Here is a 23,896-nt window from a genome sequence, read left to right as displayed (position 1 = left end):
AGAGATTTTAGCAGCTCTTTTCCTGACCCTTGACCTGTATAAGTCCTGGATGGAGGGAAGGTCAGCTCTGATTATTCTCTCTGCAGTCCTGATTATTCGTAGCAGTCTGGACCTGTCCTGTTTTGTGGATGATCCAAACCACACTGAGATGGATGAAGAACAGTTCAGAAACTATCTGGAACGAGGGGAAAAAAGATATATTTATAAACAGATAAAGTCGTGTTTTAAACTAACTATTGGTAGCGGATCTGTTCTTTGTGTGCTCGTGAGTTTTTGCAGCCGTAACTGGTTCTGGATGACGGCTTCATAGCAGACCCGTTCTTCCCTCTTCCCGGTACTGCGTACCCGCACAGAACCTTTTAGTGGTACGCAGAACCGGACCGTACCGGATCACTTTCACCCCTGGTTCTACCGATGATCCACATTGCCCTGTCTTTCAGTGTTTCTAATCAAATGTGTGAACATTTATACAGCAATGACCTGTTTGAAGAGTTTCAGTCAGGTTTCAGAGCTCATCATAGCACTGAAACAGTTCTGCTGAAAGTCACTAATGATATACTTATGGCCTCAGATAATGGACTTGTGTTTGTTCTGGTTCTGTTAGATCTCAGTGCTGCATTTGATCCAGTCGACCATAATATTCTCTTAAAAAGGCTGGAATATGTTGTAGGGATCAGGGGAACAGCACTAGGCTGGTTTAAATCTTATCTGTCTGACATATTCCAGTTTGTTCATGTAAATGATAAATCATCTTTAAACTCCAGGGTTAATTGTGGAGTACCACAGGGTTCAGTACTTGGGCCAATTCTCTTTACTATATATATGCTTCCAATAGGTCAAATTATTAGGCAGCATAGGATAAATTTTCACTGTTACGCTGATGATACTCAGCTTTACTCATCCATGAATAGGCTTAGGCTGCTGGAGGAAATAATGACCACTTTCACTCTCTTCGCTACATTCTCATACTACTTTCGAATTTTGCATTATTTGCTATTATTTCAGCTTTTAACTTTGTTCTCTCTCTTTTCTCTTCCTAGAAGCTACACCTGGCCTGACTCTGTGTAGCTCCTTTAGTCGTTTCTAGGTGAAACGACTAAAGTAGCTACATCCATTAACATTTACTTTTCCTTCCCATAGAAAGTACTCCTGGATCAGTGCTTCTTTGTGTCTCTGCTCTGTTCTCTCTAACCTCCAGTCGGTCGTGGCAGATAGCCGCTCACACTGAGCCTGGTTCTGGTTCTGCTGGAGGTTTCTTCCTGTTAAAAGGGAGTTTTTCCTCTCCACTGTCGCTACATGCATGCTCAGTATGAGGGATTGCTGCAAAGTCAACACCAGTGACTGTCCACTGTCTCTACATGCTCATCCAGGAGGAGTGAATGCTGCAAGTCACTGACTGGATGCAATCTGCTGGGTTTCCTTAGATAGAAAAACTTTTTATCCAATTTGAATAAATAACTGAATCTGACTGAACTGTTCAATGGTTACGATTAATTTGAATGTATGAACCTGACTTTGTGAAGAGCCTTGAGACGACATGTGTTGTGAATTGGCGCTATATAAATAAACTGAATTGAATTGAAAATTGAATAGATTCAGCCCAAGGCCAGAGCATCAAGCTCAAAGAAATGACCAAAAACCCACAAGCTCCATCTCAGACTCTACAGGCCTCAATCAGCAGGTTAGAGGTCATGACAGGACAGCAGGATAGTTAAAAAAAAACACTGAACCAGTCTGGCTGCTTGGAAGGATTGAAGGAGGAAGCTTCTTCTCTCTGGAAACAAGATTCCAGCAGGACTTAGGTTCCAAAGCTGCATCTGAATGAAGGAGAAGACCTCTGGAACAATGTCCTTTGGACAGATGTTTTGGGTACTATTGCAACTTTTGGACCTGGACACCTTGCAGTAATTTAGTGGACCATGATCTCCTCTGTTTACCAAAGTATTCTGGAATCAAATGTCAGTCCATCTGTCCAAAAGCTGAAGCTTGATCCAAACTGGGTAATCAACAGAACAATGATAGCAAAGTGTACCGGAGTCTAATTCCTTGTTTGTGTTCACAAACTTGGCAATAAAGCTGATTCTGATGACCCCAAACACAGCAGCAGATCTACAACAGATTGACTGAAAGGGTGAGAATCAAAGTCAGACCTCAACCTGATTGAAAAGCTGTGGTTGGACCTTCAAACAGCTGTGCAGAAACATCAATGAATGTAAGCAGCACTGGAAGGAAGAGTCGATCAGAAATTCTCCACCACAATGTGAAAGAATTATGAAGTCAGGCAGAACACCTGCTGAGAGTTAACGCTGCTGAAGGAGGTTCTCCAAGATGGTGGATCATAGGGTTGACTGTTTTCCATGCATAGATTTCCACTTTTGCTTTATCGTTCTTTAAATAATGAGAGTCTGGAATCTCTTGTGACTTTTCGTTCAGTTTAGGTTGGATTTAAACAATTTTGGATTCGAATAAAGATTAGAACAGTTTTACTGTGACTGAAACAAATAGCCTTAGTAGTGTGAGTATTTTCATTTTACCATCACTGGAGATTTACTGGAGTGTCCAACAACACAGCAACATTACTCTACGATGACGCACCAGCATTGTAGCGTACCTCAAGGATCAGTCCTTGGTCCCTTTCAATCTACTTTTACAAGTTTGATTCTTCAAAACTTTGTTATTTATAGCATTTACATTCAGTTCAGAAAGTGACCAACCAGAGACTCTCCTTCCTGAACCAACTCAAGAAGTTCAACCTTCCACATGAGCTGCTGGTCATCTTCTACACTGCCATCATTCAATCTGTCCTGTCTTCATCCATCTCAGTGTGGTTTGGATCATCCACAAAACAGGACAGGTCCAGACTGCAACGAATAATCAGGTCTGCAGAGAGAATCATCAGGGTTGACCTTCCCTTCATCCAGGACTTATACAGGTCAAGGGTCAGGAAAAGACCAGCTGCCGCAGAGACAGTTTCTTATACATACAGGTCCTTCTCAAAATATTAGCATATTGTGATAAAGTTCATTATTTTCCATAATGTCATGATGAAAATTTAACATTCATATATTTTAGATTCATTGCACACTAACTGAAATATTTCAGGTCTTTTATTGTCTTAATACGGATGATTTTGGCATACAGCTCATGAAAACCCAAAATTCCTATCTCACAAAATTAGCATATTTCATCCGACCAATAAAAGAAAAGTGTTTTTAATACAAAAAACATCAACCTTCAAATAATCATGTACAGTTATGCACTCAATACTTGGTCGGGAATCCTTTTGCAGAAATGACTGCTTCAATGCGGCGTGGCATGGAGGCAATCAGCCTGTGGCACTGCTGAGGTCTTATGGAGGCCCAGGATGCTTCGATAGCGGCCTTTAGCTCATCCAGAGTGTTGGGTCTTGAGTCTCTCAACGTTCTCTTCACAATATCCCACAGATTCTCTATGGGGTTCAGGTCAGGAGAGTTGGCAGGCCAATTGAGCACAGTGATACCATGGTCAGTAAACCATTTACCAGTGGTTTTGGCACTGTGAGCAGGTGCCAGGTCGTGCTGAAAAATGAAATCTTCATCTCCATAAAGCTTTTCAGTAGATGGAAGCATGAAGTGCTCCAAAATCTCCTGATAGCTAGCTGCATTGACCCTGCCCTTGATAAAACACAGTGGACCAACACCAGCAGCTGACACGGCACCCCAGACCATCACTGACTGTGGGTACTTGACACTGGACTTCTAGCATTTTGGCATTTCCTTCTCCCCAGTCTTCCTCCAGACTCTGGCACCTTGATTTCCGAATGACATGCAGAATTTGCTTTCATCCGAAAAAAGTACTTTGGACCACTGAGCAACAGTCCAGTGCTGCTTCGCTGTAGCCCAGGTCAGGCGCTTCTGCCGCTGTTTCTGGTTCAAAAGTGGCTTGACCTGGGGAATGCGGCACCTGTAGCCCATTTCCTGCACACGCCTGTGCACGGTGGCTCTGGATGTTTCTACTCCAGACTCAGTCCACTGCTTCCGCAGGTCCCCCAAGGTCTGGAATCGGCCCTTCTCCACAATCTTCCTCAGGGTCCGGTCACCTCTTCTCGTTGTGCAGCGTTTTCTGCCACACTTTTTCCTTCCCACAGACTTCCCACTGAGGTGCCTTGATACAGCACTCTGGGAACAGCCTATTCGTTCAGAAATTTATTTCTGTGTCTTACCCTCTTGCTTGAGGGTGTCAATAGTGGCCTTCTGGACAGCAGTCAGGTCGGCAGTCTTACCCATGATTGGGGTTTTGAGTGATGAACCAGGCTGGGAGTTTTAAAGGCCTCAGGAATCTTTTGCAGGTGTTTAGAGTTAACTCGTTGATTCAGATGATTTGGTTCATAGCTCGTTTAGAGACCCTTTTAATGATATGCTAATTTTGTGAGATAGGAATTTTGGGTTTTCATGAGCTGTATGCCAAAATCATCCGTATTAAGACAATAAAAGACCTGAAATATTTCAGTTAGTGTGCAATGAATCTAAAATATATGAATGTTAAATTTTCATCATTACATTATGGAAAATAATGAACTTTATCACAATATGCTAATATTTTGAGAAGGACCTGTATATAAAACTGTTTTATTTCCCACCAAATGTATATATTTATGTCAAGTTTTCATTGAGAGGAACTGAAGTGAAGGTTTTTGTGTAGAAAATTGGGGAAGAAAGCTGATTGTGATCATTTATACGGAGACAATAAGAAACCGGACCCACATGTACCAGACTGTGAATCAAGGTCTCGCAAAGGAGAAAGAATTGATCATTATTCTTTTCTTCATCTTACATAAAAAGCCTTGAATCATCAAGCTCCACCTTATATCTGACTTTTCCTTCCTTTTTTTAACATCTTTTACATAAATCCCAAAGACAGCGTTAAAGAAAAGACGTGTAGAGGGTTAAAGGTCAGCGTCTCGTTGCGATAAGCACTGTCATGCTCCATTGTGCCTCAAATTCCTGCTTTCTCAGATGAAACAATGAACAGGCTTCCCTCGTTTTTGGAATGAGTCATGGCTGTGATCCTATCAGACGTGTTTACGCTGCCTGGCCTCAGCCCAGACTCTTCCTCACATAACTTCGCTGAAGCTAATCAAGGAAATGACTGTTTGTAAACCTCAGCTGAACATCTGGGAGCTGTTGCTGCTGCCTCCGAACCGAAGCAGCTCCTACTCTGAGATACAATGCACATACACATCATCAGAATCTGCTCCACGTCACGTGCACAGCCACCCACACACACAACACACTCCGCTGTGATCATTCCTCTGCTGAAAAGGCAATGGAAACTTCTGCAAATGTGAATCTGCTGGGTTAAAAATACAGCGCAGTAATATGCACCACATGTAACTCTCTGGCAGCATGGAGGATATTTTGACGGAGGGGGAGTCCTGGGGTTTCTCCAGCAACAGAGGGACGGACACACACACACACACACAGCTGCAGCCCTTCCCCGTACCTTGAGCCTTTTCCACAAACACCACTTTGGAGTCGTGCTGGAAGTTGTGCCCATCGAGGATCATCCTCTCCCCTCCGGGGGCGGGACATTTCTCCAGGCTCTGCTTGTCCACCAGTGGCAGTTCCTGGGCCGATCTCTGGGCTGTGGGAGGAAGATGAGAACCCAGAGTCATTGCTCAGCTCATACACACCCACTCCCCATGCAGACCTGAGCATCCAGGCTGAGGCTGAATCAGAGAGCTCCTTTGCTGAGCAGCTAGAAGCCTACAGGCAGGGAGAAGACGTGCTGCTGATGTCTGGGCCAGATGTTTCTGCTGAAAAGTCCTCTGGATCTTTAGTGACTGACCTTTAGTTACTTTGGTACAGCATTCAGCATGAGGCTTGGAGCCTCCAGGATCTCTTTCTGCTCATGGGGACACAGTTTTGAATCAGTCAGTGAAGATTTAATGAAGGTGTAGCTTCCAGATTTTGATTTAAAGTCATCTGCATGTACACAGTAACCTGATTTCAGAACTCTATCATGATTGGACCAAAGTACTGCTGAGCAGATTAAAGCAGTCATGTTCAGGGCTGTGCTGCATATCCCTGCATCTAGTTACTGCTCAACATCTGTGACCTACAGAGATCAGCAGGTCCTCATGATCTTCTCTAGTGATCTTCTGCAGAAAACTTCAACACAACAGAAACATCTGAACATTTCCTTACAGAGGTTTCCTTAAAAGCTGAAAAGATCAGTAAATGCTGTATTGGTTTTCACTGAAGTTCGGTCTTCTGATTCTCCTTTGTGTTTAGAAATCTTCTCGTCTCTTGGCTTTTCTGTGGCTCTTCTTCACCCACACAGAGTGTGGAAATATGGAACTAACAATGGTTTATTTCAGGACCCTGAGATCAGGGTTTAACTACTGTCTTTAATTTTCCTCATAAGAACTCTGTTTGGCAGCAGTAGAACCACAGGAAGTTCAACCCAGAACTCTGAAGGTCAGCTTGAGAGCTCGGAACCAGCAGAGTTTGACTCAGAAGGATTCAAATGGAGCTCAGAGTCACATGAACCTCATTTAGTTCTGATTTTATCTGACATATTATCACTTCTATCAATTCACCCATCAATTATTTTGTTTCATTTTCATCTCATATACGTTATTATTAAAATGTGTCACATCACATTTAAAGTGAAATCTTTACTGTTTTAGGTAACTGCTAACCAGTAAAATTGTTCAATGCCTAAAAAGAATCAAAACTTGGTGAACACCATCCATAAAACTGCTATCAACTTGTTTCTCACATGTGACGTGGGCCAAAACATGAAAATGAAGGAGATGTTCTGGAACAGGAAGTCTTGCCTCATCTTTGGAATATTTGTGTCACTTTTGATGAACTTCCTGTTCTGAATAGTGTATGAGTATTGGGATCAAGAGTGTGAAATTCACAGTGTGCAGCTGCATCAGGATGGGATATTTTGCTTTTGTTGTGACCTCATTGTCTTGTTTTAAAAATGTTCATGTTTAAGAATCATATGGCCATCTAAAACTGGTTGCTCTAAGAGTTCCCCCTGGAGGTCAGGTAGATATTAGCCAAATGAATCAGAAAACTGGCCCTGCTGTCAGTTTTACTCTTAGCTTCAAATATCCAGATGAGTAAATCTTCATCAGTGCAGATGGCAGAGTGTGGCATGAATTTAAGTAATGTGGATATTGGGTCATTGCTGCGATATTTAAGAAGCTGCTGGTGCACATATGAAGTATACATGGCATTTGAGAGCTGCGGTGCTTATATGGCAAAATATTTCACGTCAAAAAATATTTTTGGCAGCCTGATGGCCAGAACAAAAACCTTCCTTTCTGCCATGTTTTCTGTTAGATTAGTAAGGCAGCTCTTTTTAGTCGGTGTGCATAAATACTATCAGCCTTTGTTGTATCAGAAATGTAACCTAATAAAACTAACCGGTTGAAGCACAACAATCACAGGACGTTGTTCTCTAGGGCCTGACCAGCTGTGGCGCTACAGCGATACGTGTACTAGCGCTATTTTTCCCTGGCTTTGAGTCAAACATGCAATACTGTGACAGCTGTATAAGAGAGATGAGAAAGTGAACTGAATAAAACTAATTAAAGTTATTAAGAAGCTTCACCTAATCACATTTGTACACATTTGACTCCTGCCTTCATGCATGTTTTAGTTCTCCAAGGGGACTGCATGAGAAATTTCCAAAATAATCAAGATGACTCACAGCACTCGATAGGGTTTGACGCAACTTGCAGAGACATTGTTCTGCCGTTCGACTGGTTGACGTGAACTCTGAAAACCATCCGCACACGCGTGTTCTTCCGGCCGATGTCCGTCTCGCCCTTCCTCAGCTCGATGTCAGAGTTACGAAGCTTCAGGATTCCAGCACAGTCGATTCTATTGGTGAAAGGATAAGGTCAGGCATCCCATGGTATGCTGTGTGCTTTTATGACAGATGTACTTGAGTGGATTTTAAGCACCCCATCAGCGAGAGATGCTGTGCTCATATTAGCACCAACAGATCTTTCACTCCTTCCAGCGTCTGCTTTGGGATAAATTCAGGGTGAAAATAAAACCCGGGGATGTTTTCACCACCCAGAAATAGCTTTAGGAGGTTTTTCCAGGAGTTTTCATTAGATTCCTGTCTGTCACTGCTGCACACATCAAACTGATTTTATACTTTGAGTTTCTCCAAATCATTTCTGGCTTTTCCACTGTGGAGCTACTCGATGCTGCATTCCCCAAAGCCTAGTTAATGTCAACTTTTGCACTCATTTGAGCACTCCCTACATTCCTCTCTGCAGCACTGGTGAAGCAATCAGGTGTGGATGCCGAGGACCACGGCCAACAGATGCAGATTAAGATATAGAGATGATCTGAAAGTGGGTTGAACTGAATATATTTTAGATTTAAACCAAACACTACAGTAATAACATCTCAACTGTTGTTTAATGATCCAACTCAGCCACAAATCTATCCTTGGTCACTTTTAAAACATATATGTGTCAAAGTTCTGCTCACAGCAAGCAGAAACAATCCAATGAGATGAAGTTTGGAGAAAACCTCCCAGTTTGTGCTTCAGCTGTTAAAATTGTGACTAAACATGAGAGCAGCTCAGAGATTCTGGACTCATCTGAGCTCTTAGGAAATAAGTGAGCTGCTGTATGTGTTCAAAGGGCAATGCTTTCAAAATCCAAGCCCTGATGAACAGATGCAGGCTCACACACTTGACCTGGACTGGACTCAGAGGTCCAAAAAGATTGAAGTCGGTATTCTCATTTTAATATTACAGAAAAGCTGCTGTTTGCTGGATTAAATTAGTTTTTTTATTTTTTATTTAATTTTTCCCTTTTTAACGGCTTAAAACTGTGAGATTTTATTTGGACTTTAATGTCTTATTCATCCTCCTTATCCCACTTTATGGCCATTTTCCACTATCTAATTTATCGTCCCCATCCCTCTTTATCCCCATCTCTTCATCCCACTTATCCTCATCATCAGTCTTTACAAGCCATTTTCTACCTATTTTTTGCAGCTGCATGTCAGCATGTTTGCAGCTCCTGGTCCTACTCACATGGCCCGCATGTTGTTCTCCGGCAGCAGGGGGATCTCCAGCACCTTGGTGTTGTTGTGCAGGATCTCATGGCTCGGCGTGGACACCGTTTTGCCGGTGATCCGGTGGACTTGGTAGAAGGCGTGGGGCCTCAGCAGCCTGTCGTCAGCGGTGCCGATGAACAGCTGCAGAGTCAGAGGTTCGCTCTCCATGTAGCCATGAAGCTAAGAGAAGACAAAGACGCACACAGGGTGGTTGAGCTGAAAAACCCAGGTCTTCCTGAGGTCAGCCTCTCAGAGCTATGGTTTTTAAACAAAGCACCCATTCAGGATCAGCAGCATCTTGTCCGACTTATTTCCAGCGGTCTGTGTGGACTTCCACTGTAAGTTCATGTTAGACCTACAAGTACAAAGTATTTACACCCCTTCAGCTTTTCCACAAGTTGGTGCCGTTATAGACCAGCAACAAGCGGAGCATCATTGTGGAGCAGAAGGAGCACGATGCATGTTTGTTAAGATTTTAACACATAAAAACATTTACAAAACAGCTCAGTCAGATTGGATGGAGAACATCTGTGAATATCACTTTTTAAATCTTGCTACAGATTTTCAGTTGGTTTCTAGACTGTACTTTAACTAGGCCGTTCTAACTCATGAATCTGGTTGGATCTAAACCATCCATTGCATCTCTGGCTGGATGTTCAGGGTGGTTCTCCTGCTGTAAGGTGAACCTCCACCTCACGATCAGGTCTTCTGCAGCCTCCAACAGGGTTTCTTCCAGGATTGGATTTGATCAGAGGAGACCAAAAGTCCACATGTTTGCTGTATCTCTTACATAGTTTGTGGCAAACATGGTTTCCCCTGACTTTTTCTCAACAATGTCTTTGTTTCATTCTTTCATAAAGGCCAGATTTGTGGAGTACACCACAAATAGTTATCCTGTGGGCAGATGTTCCCCCGTGAGCTGTGGATTTCCTCTTGGCTGCTTCTCTGATTAATGCTTTCCTGTCAGTTTAGGTGGATGTCCATGTCTTGGTAGGTCTGCAGTTGGTCCATCCTCTCTCCATGTTCAGATGATGGACTGAACAGAGCTCTGAGAGATATTCAAAGCTTTGGATACTGTTTTAGAACCTTACCCTGCATTAAACTGAACCAGAACCTTTTCCCTAACCTGTTGGTCTCCATGATGCTGGATGTTCTCTGTTTATTAAAATGCCTCTGGGTTGAATTAGAGCAGTTTTAGTAATAATAAACCGATCATTTTAAAGGAGTCAAACTGGTATAAGCTGGAAGACTAAATACCTCCACATAAACAATATTTGCAGCTCACCATGACTGGTAAGACGTTCGAGGGAAACATTCATCGCTGACTAATTATAAGCCGCTGTGGAAAAGAGAATTCACTGAAACAATCTGTGGAAATGTTGAAACCACAGCTTTCATGTCCAGCATGGAAGCCCTCGAGGCAACTCGCACCCACAGAGAGAGCGAAAGCCTCAGACTGAAGAGTCCTAACGCGATCAGGTGGATCATTGTTGGGATGAGGGCCGGTAGATTAGTGAGGAAATGGGATCGGCCCAGCAGCAGGAAGGACGGAGTGGTCACAGGGTTTAATCTTCAAATCAAATTACCAAAGCTTTGAGGTGCATTACCACCAGCAAAAAAGTCTAAACAAGCAGAAACAATCAACCAATCATCTCACTGTTTGATACATTTAAAATTCACTGACGTAAGCATCATTTTTTATCCTTCTACACCTTATTTTATGAACTTCAATCTAAACTCTGTCATCATCTTTGATCTGAATCATGTGTTTAAAGAAGCGGCTGCAAACAGTTATGATTTGTTGGTGCAATTACATTTCTGTTGTGTAAATCTGTCACCCCTCCACCCTGCAGCCTCTCCTCCTTCCTTTACATTATCAGCTACAAGAGGAATGCAGATCCTCCAACCGCTCAAGGACAACAGGGTCCCCATCTCTGTGGCAGACCCCAGCAGCTCCATAAATGTGGAGTCCCCTGTAGCAGCATCCAGAGAGGGAAAACTGGAGAACATGAGGGGCCTCAGTTCTATCAATTAACATGTTTTATTTAGAAATGCACATTTAATCAAGATTTAATCAGGACTTGCTAAAATTTTAATTTAGAGTTTTGATGGCAGGTAGTTACAGAGTTTTGTTTTATGTACAACAGCAACAAGCCTGTCTGCCAGTCCTTCTGTTTAGAGACGGGCTTAGATTCACAATTATTTCTCAAATGCTTACTGTTAATCCACCTATAAACACAAGCTGGTAAAGCTAGTGTCTGAAAGTATTTAAATGTTTCGTGAGATGTTGGACTTGTCGGTCCTTCAAAATCTACAGTAGGACAGTAACTACTCATAAGTACTTTGTACAATCCTATTTTAAAAACAGACATATTGCTTCAGAGCAGAGAAAAAGGACTTCATAGATGTGAACACAAAAGCACAGTATGATCGTCTTTGCAATAGCTGTGGTTAGCCAAGCAGAGCACTTCAGAGGGACATGCGTCAGTCTGCCACCGGCGTGAAGGCGGGTGTGGCTGAAGCAGGCAGCAGTGATGGCATCAAGAAGAAGAAAAAACAGCCGGCTTCACAAACTACACCCCACAGAAGCAGCGCTTCCAGAATAAACTAAGGGCAGGCATTGAGTCAAAGCATCGACGGGATGAGTCGTTGATACTTCATCGGTCGCCAAGAAGTCAGAGAGATGTGGCTGCCATGTCTGAGCCTCTCTCCAACATCTCCATCTGAGGCTGCCAGAAACGTGTGTGGTTAACTGCTGCCGCCTCCACGGGATGCGATGATGTCAGGCATCCACACAGGAAGTTTCCTAAACAAAGGGAAGTCTGTGTGGTTGGGCGATAGCAGGAGGAGTTTGGGTTTGAAAAGAACAGCTGAGGTGAACCAGGACCCCTGTTATTAAATCATTAGCACCTTCTCAGGAACCCCAGCCACACACACACACACACACACACGTGTGCTTGGTGTGAAATGTCTTCATTTCCAGATGTTTCAGTCCACTGCTGCACATGAATGCTTGACTTTTCAGCACCATCGAAAATTAACCGTTTGGTGTAAGTAGGTAACTTTACATCAGAGTTGACAAAAGTCACACGTGGGGTCCCCCAAGGCTCCATCCTGGGACCCCTCTAATTCAACATCTACATGCTCCCCCTAGCTCAGATCTTAACAACCAACAAGATAAATTACCACACCTTTGCAGATGATACGCAGCTCTACATTACACCAGGGGACCACCAGGTGACCCTGAACCTATAAAAGCATTGGGTAGCATAGAACAAATCAATGAGTGGATGAACCATACTTTTCTTCAGTGGGATAAAAACAAAACTGAAGTCATTATTTTTGGACCAAAGGATAAAGAGTCAGAACACAGCTTCAATTACTACAGCTAGAAACCACAGATCAGGTCTGAAATCTGGGTGTAGTGTTGGACTCAGACCAGAACCTCCAGAACCACGTAAAGACAGTCACTAAGTCAGCCTTCTATCACATGAAGAATAGTTCCAGGATTAAAGGACTAATGTCCAGCAAGATCTGGAGAAACTCATCCATGTTTTTATCTTTAGTGGAACTGATCACTGAAACAGTGTCTTCACAGGTCTGCCTGAAAGGTCCATCACACAGCTACTCCAGAACTCTGCTGCCTGGTCCTCACTAGTACCTAAAAGTGGAGAACATCAACTCAGTTCTAGAGTCCTTCCACTGCCTCCCTAGACCTCGGAGAAGAGACTTTAAATACTTCTGTTAGATTATCCTTGGTCCAACTGACCTCAGCTTGCTCTGTCAGTGTGAGCTCACTTGTATTATCTCACTTAGCATCATCCATCCATTTATTAGGCTAATTTAAAATGGTTAATTAAACTACTTGTTTTTAATGAGGGGTCAAAGTAACCAAAATTAACTTGAAATGAATTCAAGGTGTGAAATATTGAACATGGTAAAACTGAGTGCCATAAAAACCAAAATGTGATTAATTTCGCCTCTGTGAAAATTAGAATCCGTGAATTTGGAGGTCATTAAAATGATAAAATATTAATATTATAAATAGGTTATCAAATTTAGGGTTGCCTGTTTTCATGTCATGGCAGCCCCGGCGCGACAGCGGAGTTGTAGTCCGTGACCCGCAATTTCCCATGATTCATTGCTGGTCAAATCGGATTGGTCGAGCTCGGACAACAATGGCGGACGATGGTGGCAGAAATTGTGAATAAAAAATGTAAATAATACGCTTTCTGTGGCCCCAATTAAACTTCTAATGTAGGTTTGTTAATCTCAAATATCTACTCGGTTTATTAAGATTCCACTTAATTTACGAAAAGAGGTTCGGCGTTTCTCGGCGCCAGTTCGCTTCGGCAGCTGTCAGCCAACCGGGCAGATTTCCCTCCCTCTTCCGGAGAAGGCGCCTGATTCCCGGCTCATTGTGTTGAACCTACCGCTGGGTTTAACTATTGGATGGAAGGGTGGAACCCACATTTGTCATTGTCTTTTTCTTTGTTTCCATGGAAACAAACCTTTGAAAAGATATGATCTTGTTTGTATATTGGACTCTTTTGAATAACAAATAATAAATAAATAAACCACAAACCCATGGTGCGCATCAGTGATTATTTGAGTTAAGTACTTAGTTTGGTTGATTTGTTCCCTTTGACAAGTAGTCACCACAGCAGCGCCGGGGCTGCTGCCGTATTCCGATCTACCGGAAGTAACAAAAATTACAACATGAACGCGATGAATGATGAAACTGAAGTAATAAAAATGGAGGCGCTAAAATGAAGGCAGTGAATTAAAACAGGCAACGTTAAATTTGATTACATTAATCTTTATAACATTAATATTTACCATGTTATCATTTTAATGACCTTTAAATTCACAGATTCTAATTTTCACAGAGGCAAAATTAATCACATGTTGGTTTTTATGGCACTCAGTTTTACCATGTTCAGTATTTCACACCTTGAATTCATTTCAAGTTCATTTTTGTTAGTTTGACCCCTCATAGTTTTTGGACTGTTAAGAAGGCCAGAGGACAAGACGAGGATCCATGCATCCGCAGGAAGAACATTTATACAGAAATGCCCCGGCTGGGATTCAAACATACAGGTCCTTCTCAAGATATTAGCATATTGTGATAAAGTTCATTATTTTCCATAATGTCATGATGAAAATTTAACATTCATATATTTTAGATTCATTGCACACTAACTGAAATATTTCAGGTCTTTTATTGTCTTAATACAGATGATTTTGGCATACAGCTCATGAAAACCCAAAATTCCTATCTCACAAAATTAGCATATCATTAAAAGGGTCTCTAAACGAGCTATGAACCTAATCATCTGAATCAACGAGTTAACTCTAAACACCTGCAAAAGATTCCTGAGGCCTTTAAAACTCCCAGCCTGGTTCATCACTCAAAACCCCAATCATGGGTAAGACTGCCGACCTGACTGCTGTTCAGAAGGCCACTATTGACACCCTCAAGCAAGAGGGTAAGACACAGAAAGACATTTCTGAACGAATAGGCTGTTCCCAGAGTGCTGTATCAAGGCACCTCAGTGGGAAGTCTGTGGGAAGGAAAAAGTGTGGCAGAAAACGCTGCACAACGAGAAGAGGTGACCTGACCCTGAGGAAGATTGTGGAGAAGGGCCGATTCCAGACCTTGGGGGACCTGCGGAAGCAGTGGACTGAGTCTGGAGTAGAAACATCCAGAACCACCGTGCACAGGCATGTGCAGGAAATGGGCTACAGGTGCCGCATTCCCCAGGTCAAGACACTTTTGAACCAGAAACAGCGGCAGAAGCGCCTGACCTGGGCTACAGAGAAGCAGCACTGGACTGTTGCTCAGTGGTCCAAAGTACTTTTTTCGGATGAAAGCAAATTCTGCATGTCATTCAGAAATCAAGGTGCCAGAGTCTGGAGGAAGACTGGGGAGAAGGAAATGCCAAAATGCCAGAAGTCCAGTGTCAAGTACCCACAGTCAGTGATGGTCTGGGGTGCCGTGTCAGCTGCTGGTGTTGGTCCACTGTGTTTTATCAAGGGCAGGGTCAATGCAGCTAGCTATCAGGAGATTTTGGAGCACTTCATGCTTCCATCTGCTGAAAAGCTTTATGGAGATGAAGATTTCATTTTTCAGCACGACCTGGCACCTGCTCACAGTGCCAAAACCACTGGTAAATGGTTTACTGACCATGGTATCACTGTGCTCAATTGGCCTGCCAACTCTCCTGACCTGAACCCCATAGAGAATCTGTGGGATATTGTGAAGAGAACGTTGAGAGACTCAAGACCCAACACTCTGGATGAGCTAAAGGCCGCTATCGAAGCATCCTGGGCCTCCATAAGACCTCAGCAGTGCCACAGGCTGATTGCCTCCATGCCACGCCGCATTGAAGCAGTCATTTCTGCAAAAGGATTCCCGACCAAGTATTGAGTGCATAACTGTACATGATTATTTGAAGGTTGACGTTTTTTGTATTAAAAACACTTTTCTTTTATTGGTCGGATGAAATATGCTAATTTTGTGAGATAGGAATTTTGGGTTTTCATGAGCTGTATGCCAAAATCATCCGTATTAAGACAATAAAAGACCTGAAATATTTCAGTTAGTGTGCAATGAATCTAAAATATATGAATGTTAAATTTTCATCATTACATTATGGAAAATAATTAACTTTATCACAATATGCTAATATTTTGAGAAGGACCTGTACAATCTTCTTGCTGCAAGGAACAGTGCTAACCACTACTCCACAGTGCAGCCCTTACTTTAGCATCAAACCCTTATTTACCCTGTGACTAACTTTTCTGAACAGCAGGGTTTCCATGTAGCAAAGTAGACATGAAAGTGACCATAATCAACATTTTAACAGTAGCATAAGCTGGTACAAAAGTTATTTAAGCTGTTTAAAAGAAAAAGATTATATATATATATATTCTGCTCCAAAAAATAAAGGGAACACTCAAATAAAACATCCTATATCTGAATGAATAAAATATTATCATTGAATACTTTGTTCTGTACAAAGTTGAATGTTCTGACAACAAAATCCCACAAAAATCATCAATGGAAATCAAATTTATGAACCAATGGAGGCCTGGATTTTGGAGTCACACACAAAATTAAAGTGGAAAAACACACTAGAGGTTGATCCAACTTTGATGTAATGTCCTTAAAACAAGTCAAAATGAGGCTCAGTATTGTGTGTGACCTCCATGTGTCTCTATGACCTCCCTACAACACCTGGAGATGCTCCTGATGAGACTCCTGAGGGATCTCCTCCCAGACCTGGACTAAAGCATCCACCAACTCCTGGACAGTCTGTGGTGCAACGTGACGTTGGTGGATGGAGTGAGACATGATGTTCCAGATGTTCTCAATCGGATTCAGGTCTGAGGAACGGGTGGGCCAGTCCATAGCTTCAATGTCTTCATCTTGCAGGAACTACTGACACACTCCAGCCACATGAGGTCTAGCATTGTCCTGCATTAGGAGGAACCCAGGGCCAACCGCACCAGCATATGGTCTCACAAGGGGTCTGAGGATCTCATCTCGGTACCTAATGTCAGTCAGGCTACCTCTGGTGAGCTCATGGAGAAAGAAATGCTACTCCACACCTTTACTGACCCACTGCCAAACTGGTCATGCTGAAGGATGTTGCAGGCAGCAGATCTCTCTCCACGGTGTCTCCAGACTCCATCATGTCTGTCACATGTGCTCAGTGTGAACCTGCTTTCATCTGTGAAGACCACAGGGCACCAGTGGTGAATTTGCCAATCCTGGTGTTCTCTGGTAAATGCCAAGCGTCCTGCACGGTGTTGGGCTGTGAGCACAACCCCCATTTGTGGACGTCGGGCCCTCATACCATCCTCATGGAGTCAGTTTCTAACCGTTTGTGCAGACACATGCACATTTGTGGCCTGCTGGAGGTCATTTTGCAGGGCTCTGGCAGTGCTCCTCCTGTTCCTCCTCTTGCACAAAGGTGGAGGTAGTGGTCCTGCTGCTGGGTTGTTGTCCTCCTACGGCCTCCTCCACGTCTCCTGGTGTACTGGTCTGTCTCCTGGTAGCGCCTCCAGGTTCTGGACACTACGCTGACAGACACAGCAAACCTTCTTGCCACAGCTGGCATTGATGTGCCATCCTGGATGAGCTGCACTACCTGAGCCACTTGTGTGGGTTGTAGAGTCCGTCTCATGCTACCACGAGTGTGAAAGCACCACCAACATTCAAAAGTGACCAAGACATCAGCCAGAAAGCATCGGTACTGAGAAGTGGTCTGTGGTCCCCACCTGCAGAACCACTCCTTTATTGAGTGACTTGCTAATCACCAAAGATTTCCTCCTGTTGTCTTTTTCATTTGAACAACAAGATGTGAAATTGATTGTCAATCAGTGTTGCTTCCTAAGTGGACAGTTTGATTTCACAGAAGTTTGATTTACTTGGAGTTATATTGTGTTGTTTAAGTCTTCCCTTTATTTTCTTGAGCTGTGTATTTATATATAAGAAAACAGACAACTTTTCCTTTAAAACTGTGGCTTAATCAACTGTAAGAATATCAAACCTAAACGGGAAAGTTAAAGGTGCCTCTCCAACCCAAACCTCAATATCCAATTTGGATGCCACCTGTGGCTTGTTGTGGACAAGCTTTGCATGGCTAGCTACTGAACCGGGGGCCCAGACGGCTGCACCGAATGCCGTGTGCCTGGAGGCGAAGGCGGGGTGGGAGTGCACGGCTGAGAGCTGAACCCCAGGAAAACACGTCACCTCTGCTTTCTCATGCCGATGTTCATTTCCTGGACAGCAGGAAGGATTATTTACAGCTGTAAATACACACACAGCGTGTAAACTTACAAGTAAGAGACTGCTGTGTTTTTCTTTTTGACTGTCTCCATAGCAACATCTCTGAATCTAGCTGTATTTACAAGCCAACGTCCTTCCCTGAGCTGAAAGATAATCCGATGCTGTTGGCATTTGTGTCCTATTAAATCATTGAGTAGTAAGAGTAAGAGACACATGTTGTCATTGGTTATTGTTAATAGTAGTTAAACTGGTTACTGTGCACAACTGGCAACAAATCGGACTGGTTTTCAGGGTTGGACCTGAAACACAGTGAAGTTTGGCAGAACCTTTTTTTTCCAAATCTGACTTCCAGGGTCGCTTCCAGTTTCACCAGTGTTAAAAATGGTTTTGTTAAAGATAGAAAAGCACATATTCATTATTAAAACTATCTGGCAAACTGAAAATGTCCAAGTTCCGACTGGAGAAAAGAAGAAACATCAACCAGGAGCCAGATGTTCTTAAGATTGTATGTTTAGATTGATTTCATCAGAACTGAATTTAAAAAATAAAAAATGTCCCAATTTTAATGTAAACATTGGAGCCTGAATAGGTCTACTCTGAACCCTGAAGGTCTGAACGAATCACAGAATAAAATATTTCCAGACTAGAAGAGGCTCCAAACCTTAAAGAAATGTTATTTTATTGCAGTATTTTAATACTCCCTAAGCTGTTTACTTCTAAGTATACATACTGATATTTGAGATGCAGTATTTTGTCTCACTGTTTAATTAGCGTGTCTCTGCAAAGCTGCACAATTTGTTTGGAACGTCACAAACCATTTTTCAAACTCTGAGGCAGATAAGATTTATTGGACCCAGAACCTTTTAGTGGGGTTTTTGTGATGCAGGACTCTCCTTACTTTCACAGCCTTTATTTATTCAGAACCTGTGGTAATGCTCAGGGGGAGCAGACGGGTTTATAGCTAAACCATCTGCAGACTGGACCACCGGAGCCTGCTGTGGTTAGAGCTCATGACTAAGCTCTTACTGGCCATGCTACATTACTCTGTGACTGTCTGCGCTGCATTCAGGGACGTAATGGAGAAGTCTGAGTCACCCCCGTCTGGACAGGAACTGGCTGAGTGGACCGGGCCGGACTAATGACAGACTGTTGGTATTCCATTCAGAAATGCAACATCTCAGAATAACATAAGAGTGCCAAACAGGTAGAGGGGCGAGGTGAGAGGTGACAAAGTGGTGAGCAGAGGATAAACTGAGCCTTATGGTTGCACCATGTGTTGGTCTCATCATTACAGGACATTTAATAGTCTGGTTTGCTGATTCTGACCTACAAGCAGAGTTTATTGTGCATTTCTGGATGATTTCTTCAAACATTCTCAGAAGCAGGAACCAACATAACTGCAAACCTGATTCATCAAGACAGACACATTGTGTTTGCAGACCTGGACAACTGGGTGCCCTCCTGCCAGTGCCTTCACTGCTCCCCTGCTGCCCTCCGTCTCGTAGTGGGCTCGATGGTGAGATTTGGGCTGCACTTCAATCTGCAAGCTGTACGGCCCCGAGCTCGATGGCAGCTGCCAGTCCAGCGCCGGCACAGATGGGCTGAAAACAGGTCCCACATGGACCGAACAAAGAGCTTATTTTAGAGGTTCTTATGAAGCTTGAATGTGCAGAATGTGATCACTAGGATGAGCTGGTAAGAAAGATGATAAAACTGTGCTAAAACCTCCAACTTCTGCACATGAACAGGTGCAACACCTTCCCCTCTGTACCTGATATATTGCTTGGGCTTTGTCCAGGTGTAAGGGTGCTGAGGAACATCCAGGAAGCTTCCACAGTAGCCTTCCTTCTTGAGGGTCATTCGGTTTGCAGAAGGTTCATCTTGACATAGGTCTCCATGACGCAGCTCCCCACCTCCAGGCTCCACCTTCAGGCTGACTGTGGGGCTGTGCTCTAGGCTGGTTTTTCGAGCTTTTATGGGGATTCCCTCGCCAAGGTCGGACACTCCATCTGTGGTGAGCGCGTTGATGGCTGCCAGGATGGCCGAGTTGGTGTACTGGTTGGTGTTTGGCAGCCAGCTCTCCTCGGTCACACTGAGCCGTGGGGAGGTGTGAGGGGACAGGCCTGGAGAGTGGGTGGGTGAATATGGGAAGCTCTTGTGTGATGCTTCGCTGCCATTCAGGCTGTACTTCCTCTTGGCTCCACAAGGAGAGTTGGGCCTGGAACCTCGAGGCCCCATCCAGGTGTCGTCTGTTATGCTTGTACGGGGGGAGGTGGAGGGGGAGTGACGAGGGGAGCCACAGGAGGCGCCGCCATCACCCGGCAGGACCAGGGTGGAGCCTTTTGGGGACACGGAAGGGGACTGCCAAGGGGAGTTCTGGGGGGAGTTGTCATAGTTGTAGGAGAAGCTTGACTCGTAGGAGGCGTCGGAGAGGGCGCTGCGTGATGAGACGCTGCTGGCCGGACTCAGGCAGCTGGGATCACGGTAACCATCAGCACTGGGGAGGGACAGCGTCCCTATGGAGTTTACTCGCTTGGCAGTGGGTAGGCGGCTCTCCTGTGCCTCATCCTCAGGAAACTGACCGTAGGCCGTGATCTCGATGCGGGGACTCTCAAGGGTCGGGGCCCCATTTGGACGGACAGTTGAATAGAAGCCGGCTGCTCTCATGCCGTCCTGGGAGTCAAAGGCTTGAGGCTCTGTAATGGAGACGGATATGGTGGTACTGGACTGGAGGCCATGGTACTGGGAGGGCAGGCATGGGTTGCCCAGTGGGAGGGAGAGGCTGATGTTCGGCGTGAAGCCATATGCATCTAGAAGGCAAACAGACCGAGTTTGTTACCATGATAGTAAAACAAATATTTACTCAATTAGAAGGAGATTTATGCTGACTCAGCTCTGAGAGGAGCTGCTGCAGAGGCGTTGGCCAGACAGAAGGACCAGCTGAAAGACTTCATAGAGGGGCTTTCAATATTTGTTACACATGAGACTCTGATACCTCAAGCATGCATGACTAATCACTCCAAATAAAATGTAGGGAAACAAACTGCCTTCTTAAAATAACTATAAATAAACAGAATCAAGCTGTGCAGATGTCCTGTTTCTGGCCTCAGGGGTTCTTTAGAGAACATCACAGAACAACCAGCATCATGAAGACCAAGGGACCCGGCAGACAGGTCAGGGGGGAGGTTCTGGTTCAGTTTAAAGCAGGTTTAGGTTCTACGACAACATCCTAAACCCTGAACATCTGCCAGAGCTCTATTTAATCCATCATCTCAACATGGAGAGGCTGGACCAACTGCAGACCTACCATGGACGTCCACCTACAGAACGGCTGAGCAAGGAGAGAATTAGTCAGAGAGCAAGCCAAGAGGCTCATGGTAGCTTTGAAGGAGCTGTAGAAATCTACAGCTCAGGTGGGAGAATCTGTCCACAGGTAAACTCAGATCAGATGAGACCAGAACTGCAAAATAACTGAGTGAAGGAAAACCAACACTGCTCATTAGTAGTCTAGCTTTTATCTACAGAATAAAGCAAGACAAAGAAAACAAAGATTTATTGAGGAGCCTAATCCCCCCTTAGTGATGCCGCTGGGTCCAGAATGGCTTGCTTACTGGGGTTGGCCTCCAAAGGGCATGCACTGAGATGATCCATAGACACGTTGACACAAACCATCTCTGAAAGGCTCAAATTATACAAATGAAATGTGGTGGAAGACCAAACAACAGAGCTAAGAATAACTACAGACTAAATATAACTACAGACAACACCAGGTAGTGTTTTTCCACCGCGCGTGGCCAGATTTCTCCCACCAAATGCACACAGGGCCCATAAACTCCTGAAAGCTGATGCTTTTGTTGGCTGGCTTCACGTTCCAGCAGCAGCCATGGAGAATAAACACAGCAGGAACATGATGCTTTTATTTGCATGCTGTAAAGGTGCATGCTGTACCCAGACAGCGGATGATGCCAAGCCTCCCGCTGGGTCTTCTGAAGCTCCAACCCGGGCCCATCTGTGTCCACAGCTGAGGTCAGAGTGAGGAGGAGACGGCTGCAGCCGCCTCAGCTCCTGTCTGCTGGTCAGACTGTGACATCAGAATGAATCTTTGTAATAAACCTAATTGATGCCTGTCTGTGATCCAAACAGAAACACAATATCGGGTTCTGGACTATCAGCCGAACCACGCCCACTGAGTCCGGATCAGCGGGGAGGAGCAGAGAGAGCCTTCAGCTCAACTCAAGCTGCAAACAAGTGGAAAACTGGAAAACTCAGAACATCAGCCCGAACCGGGTCTTAAACGTCCAAAATACTGTCAGGAAGTTCAGTTTAAGAAGAAAAATAAATGAACTGACCTTCTTCTGCAGATTTCATTTTCTCCTCTGAGGAAAAAAGTTTAAACTGTGAGCGAAGCAGCAGACCGGTGCGATCCGTCCTCCATAAATATCCTCCAGTTGCTGCACGGTCCTCCTTCTCCTCCTCCTTCTCCTTCTCCTTCTCCTCCTCCCAGGGCTCAGATAATAACCTCACAGTTTCTGCTTCAAGTGAGAACAAAGTCCCATCCAAACCGTAGAAAACAATCTGATGTTTAAATGGACCGCGAGTGCGGTCTGGTTTCCTCCGGGAAACTCCGGGCTCTGTGTGCCGGGGGGGATCCTGGTTCTGTGGCTCGCTGTGACGCACCGAGAAGCTCCTGAGCTTTTAAACGCGGGGATCACCCCGGCCGGTGACGCACCGCTCTCCGCCCTCTGACGCATTAACGTGCACGAGCGCCAGATGTGTCCAGCGGATACACACGCACGCGCGTACACACCTGGTGGAACCCAATCAAGGAAACCTGGAGGAGACTATTTGGATCCTCAGCCCCAAACCCTAAAGATCAGAAGATGTTTCAGAGGACCTGTGCCCAAATTAAGCTGAATGTTAGCAGAGAGCGCATGCGCCATGACATCATTAATCTTCTGTTTGCAACACTTGTGCAAAAGTTTTAAATCATTTTTAGATTCTGTTTTGATCCTATAACTTTCATTTTGTAAAAATGAGCTGAACCTGAATATTTGTTCCACAGGATTTCTTCATATTAAACTACGGCCACTTCATTAGGCACACTTGCTGGTTGGACCTCCTGTTGCCTTCAGAATTACCTTAATTTGTCGGTCAGTCATTTTCTACCACTTATTCCATAGTGGGTCGTGGGGCAGCTGGGGCCTATCTCCAGCAGTCTATGGGCGAGAGGCGGGGTTCACCCTGGACAGGTCGCCAGTCCATCACAGGTCAACACACAAACAACCATGCACACACTCATTCATACACCTAAGGGCAATTTAGAGACCAATTAACCTAACAGGCATGTCTTTGGACTGTGGGAGGAAGCCGGAGTACCTGGTGAGAACCCACGCATGCACGGGGAGAACATGCAAATTCCATGCAGAAAGACCCCAGGCTGAGAATCAAACCCAGGACCTTCTTGCTGCAAGGCAACAGTGCTACCAACTGCGCCACCGTGCAGCCCTACCTTAATTCGTCAGAGCATCAATTTATCAGGGTGTCAGAAACGTTCCTTAGATATTCTGGTCCATATTGACTCAATATCATCACACAGTTGCTGCAGATCTATTTGCTACACATGATGAGAATCTCATGTTCCACCACATCCCAAAGGTTCTCTGATGGAGGCCATTGGACTCCAGCGAACCCATTGTTATGTTCAAGAAACCAGTTTGAAATGATCTGATCTGTGTAACGTGCTGCATTGTCCTGCTGGAAGCAGCCATCAGATACAAACTCAAGGGATGAGCCAGCGTTATGTGGGCACCAGTTCCACCTCAAGATACAAGGCCTTCAAGTACCTTCATCGAACTGACAGAGAACTGGCTGAACGGTCCAATGAGTGTCAAAGGCAGCAGTTGACGAACATTAACAATGAGATGTTCAGTGGTGCTCCCAGTCCTCCTTAGCCTTTGGGACTCCAGAGGACAGCATGAAACAGAGGAGAATCTTCCCAGGAGTGGCCGGCCTACCAAAA

General features: G+C 44.4%; 1 protein-coding gene across 3 annotated transcripts in view; it reads right to left on the bottom strand.

Annotated features, from left to right (window-relative positions):
• nfatc1 (nuclear factor of activated T cells 1) overlaps positions 1 to 23,142 on the bottom strand; it is a 55,342-nt gene extending 32,200 nt beyond the window's left edge. For 2 of the 3 annotated variants that reach the window (XM_047384027.1, XM_047384029.1), the window contains exons 1-6: positions 22,227 to 23,141; positions 19,649 to 20,687; positions 19,319 to 19,478; positions 9,058 to 9,260; positions 7,708 to 7,880; positions 5,482 to 5,622 (exon numbers count right to left, since the gene is read on the bottom strand). In XM_047384027.1, the coding sequence (XP_047239983.1) occupies positions 5,482 to 5,622; positions 7,708 to 7,880; positions 9,058 to 9,260; positions 19,319 to 19,478; positions 19,649 to 20,687; positions 22,227 to 22,245 (1,735 nt within the window). In that variant the 5' untranslated portion in view covers positions 22,246 to 23,141. Of the gene's footprint in view, positions 1 to 5,481; positions 5,623 to 7,707; positions 7,881 to 9,057; positions 9,261 to 19,318; positions 19,479 to 19,648; positions 20,688 to 22,226 lie in introns of all 3 variants that reach the window. The other variant, XM_047384028.1, reaches the window with a different exon arrangement.
• Between the last annotated feature and the right edge of the window lie 754 nt (positions 23,143 to 23,896).

Source organism: Girardinichthys multiradiatus, chromosome 13, assembly GCF_021462225.1.
Source record: "Girardinichthys multiradiatus isolate DD_20200921_A chromosome 13, DD_fGirMul_XY1, whole genome shotgun sequence".
NCBI lineage: Eukaryota > Metazoa > Chordata > Actinopteri > Cyprinodontiformes > Goodeidae > Girardinichthys > Girardinichthys multiradiatus.
The sequence above is the reverse complement of the archived record's forward strand: the minus strand, read 5'-3'. Positions and strand labels throughout refer to the sequence as shown.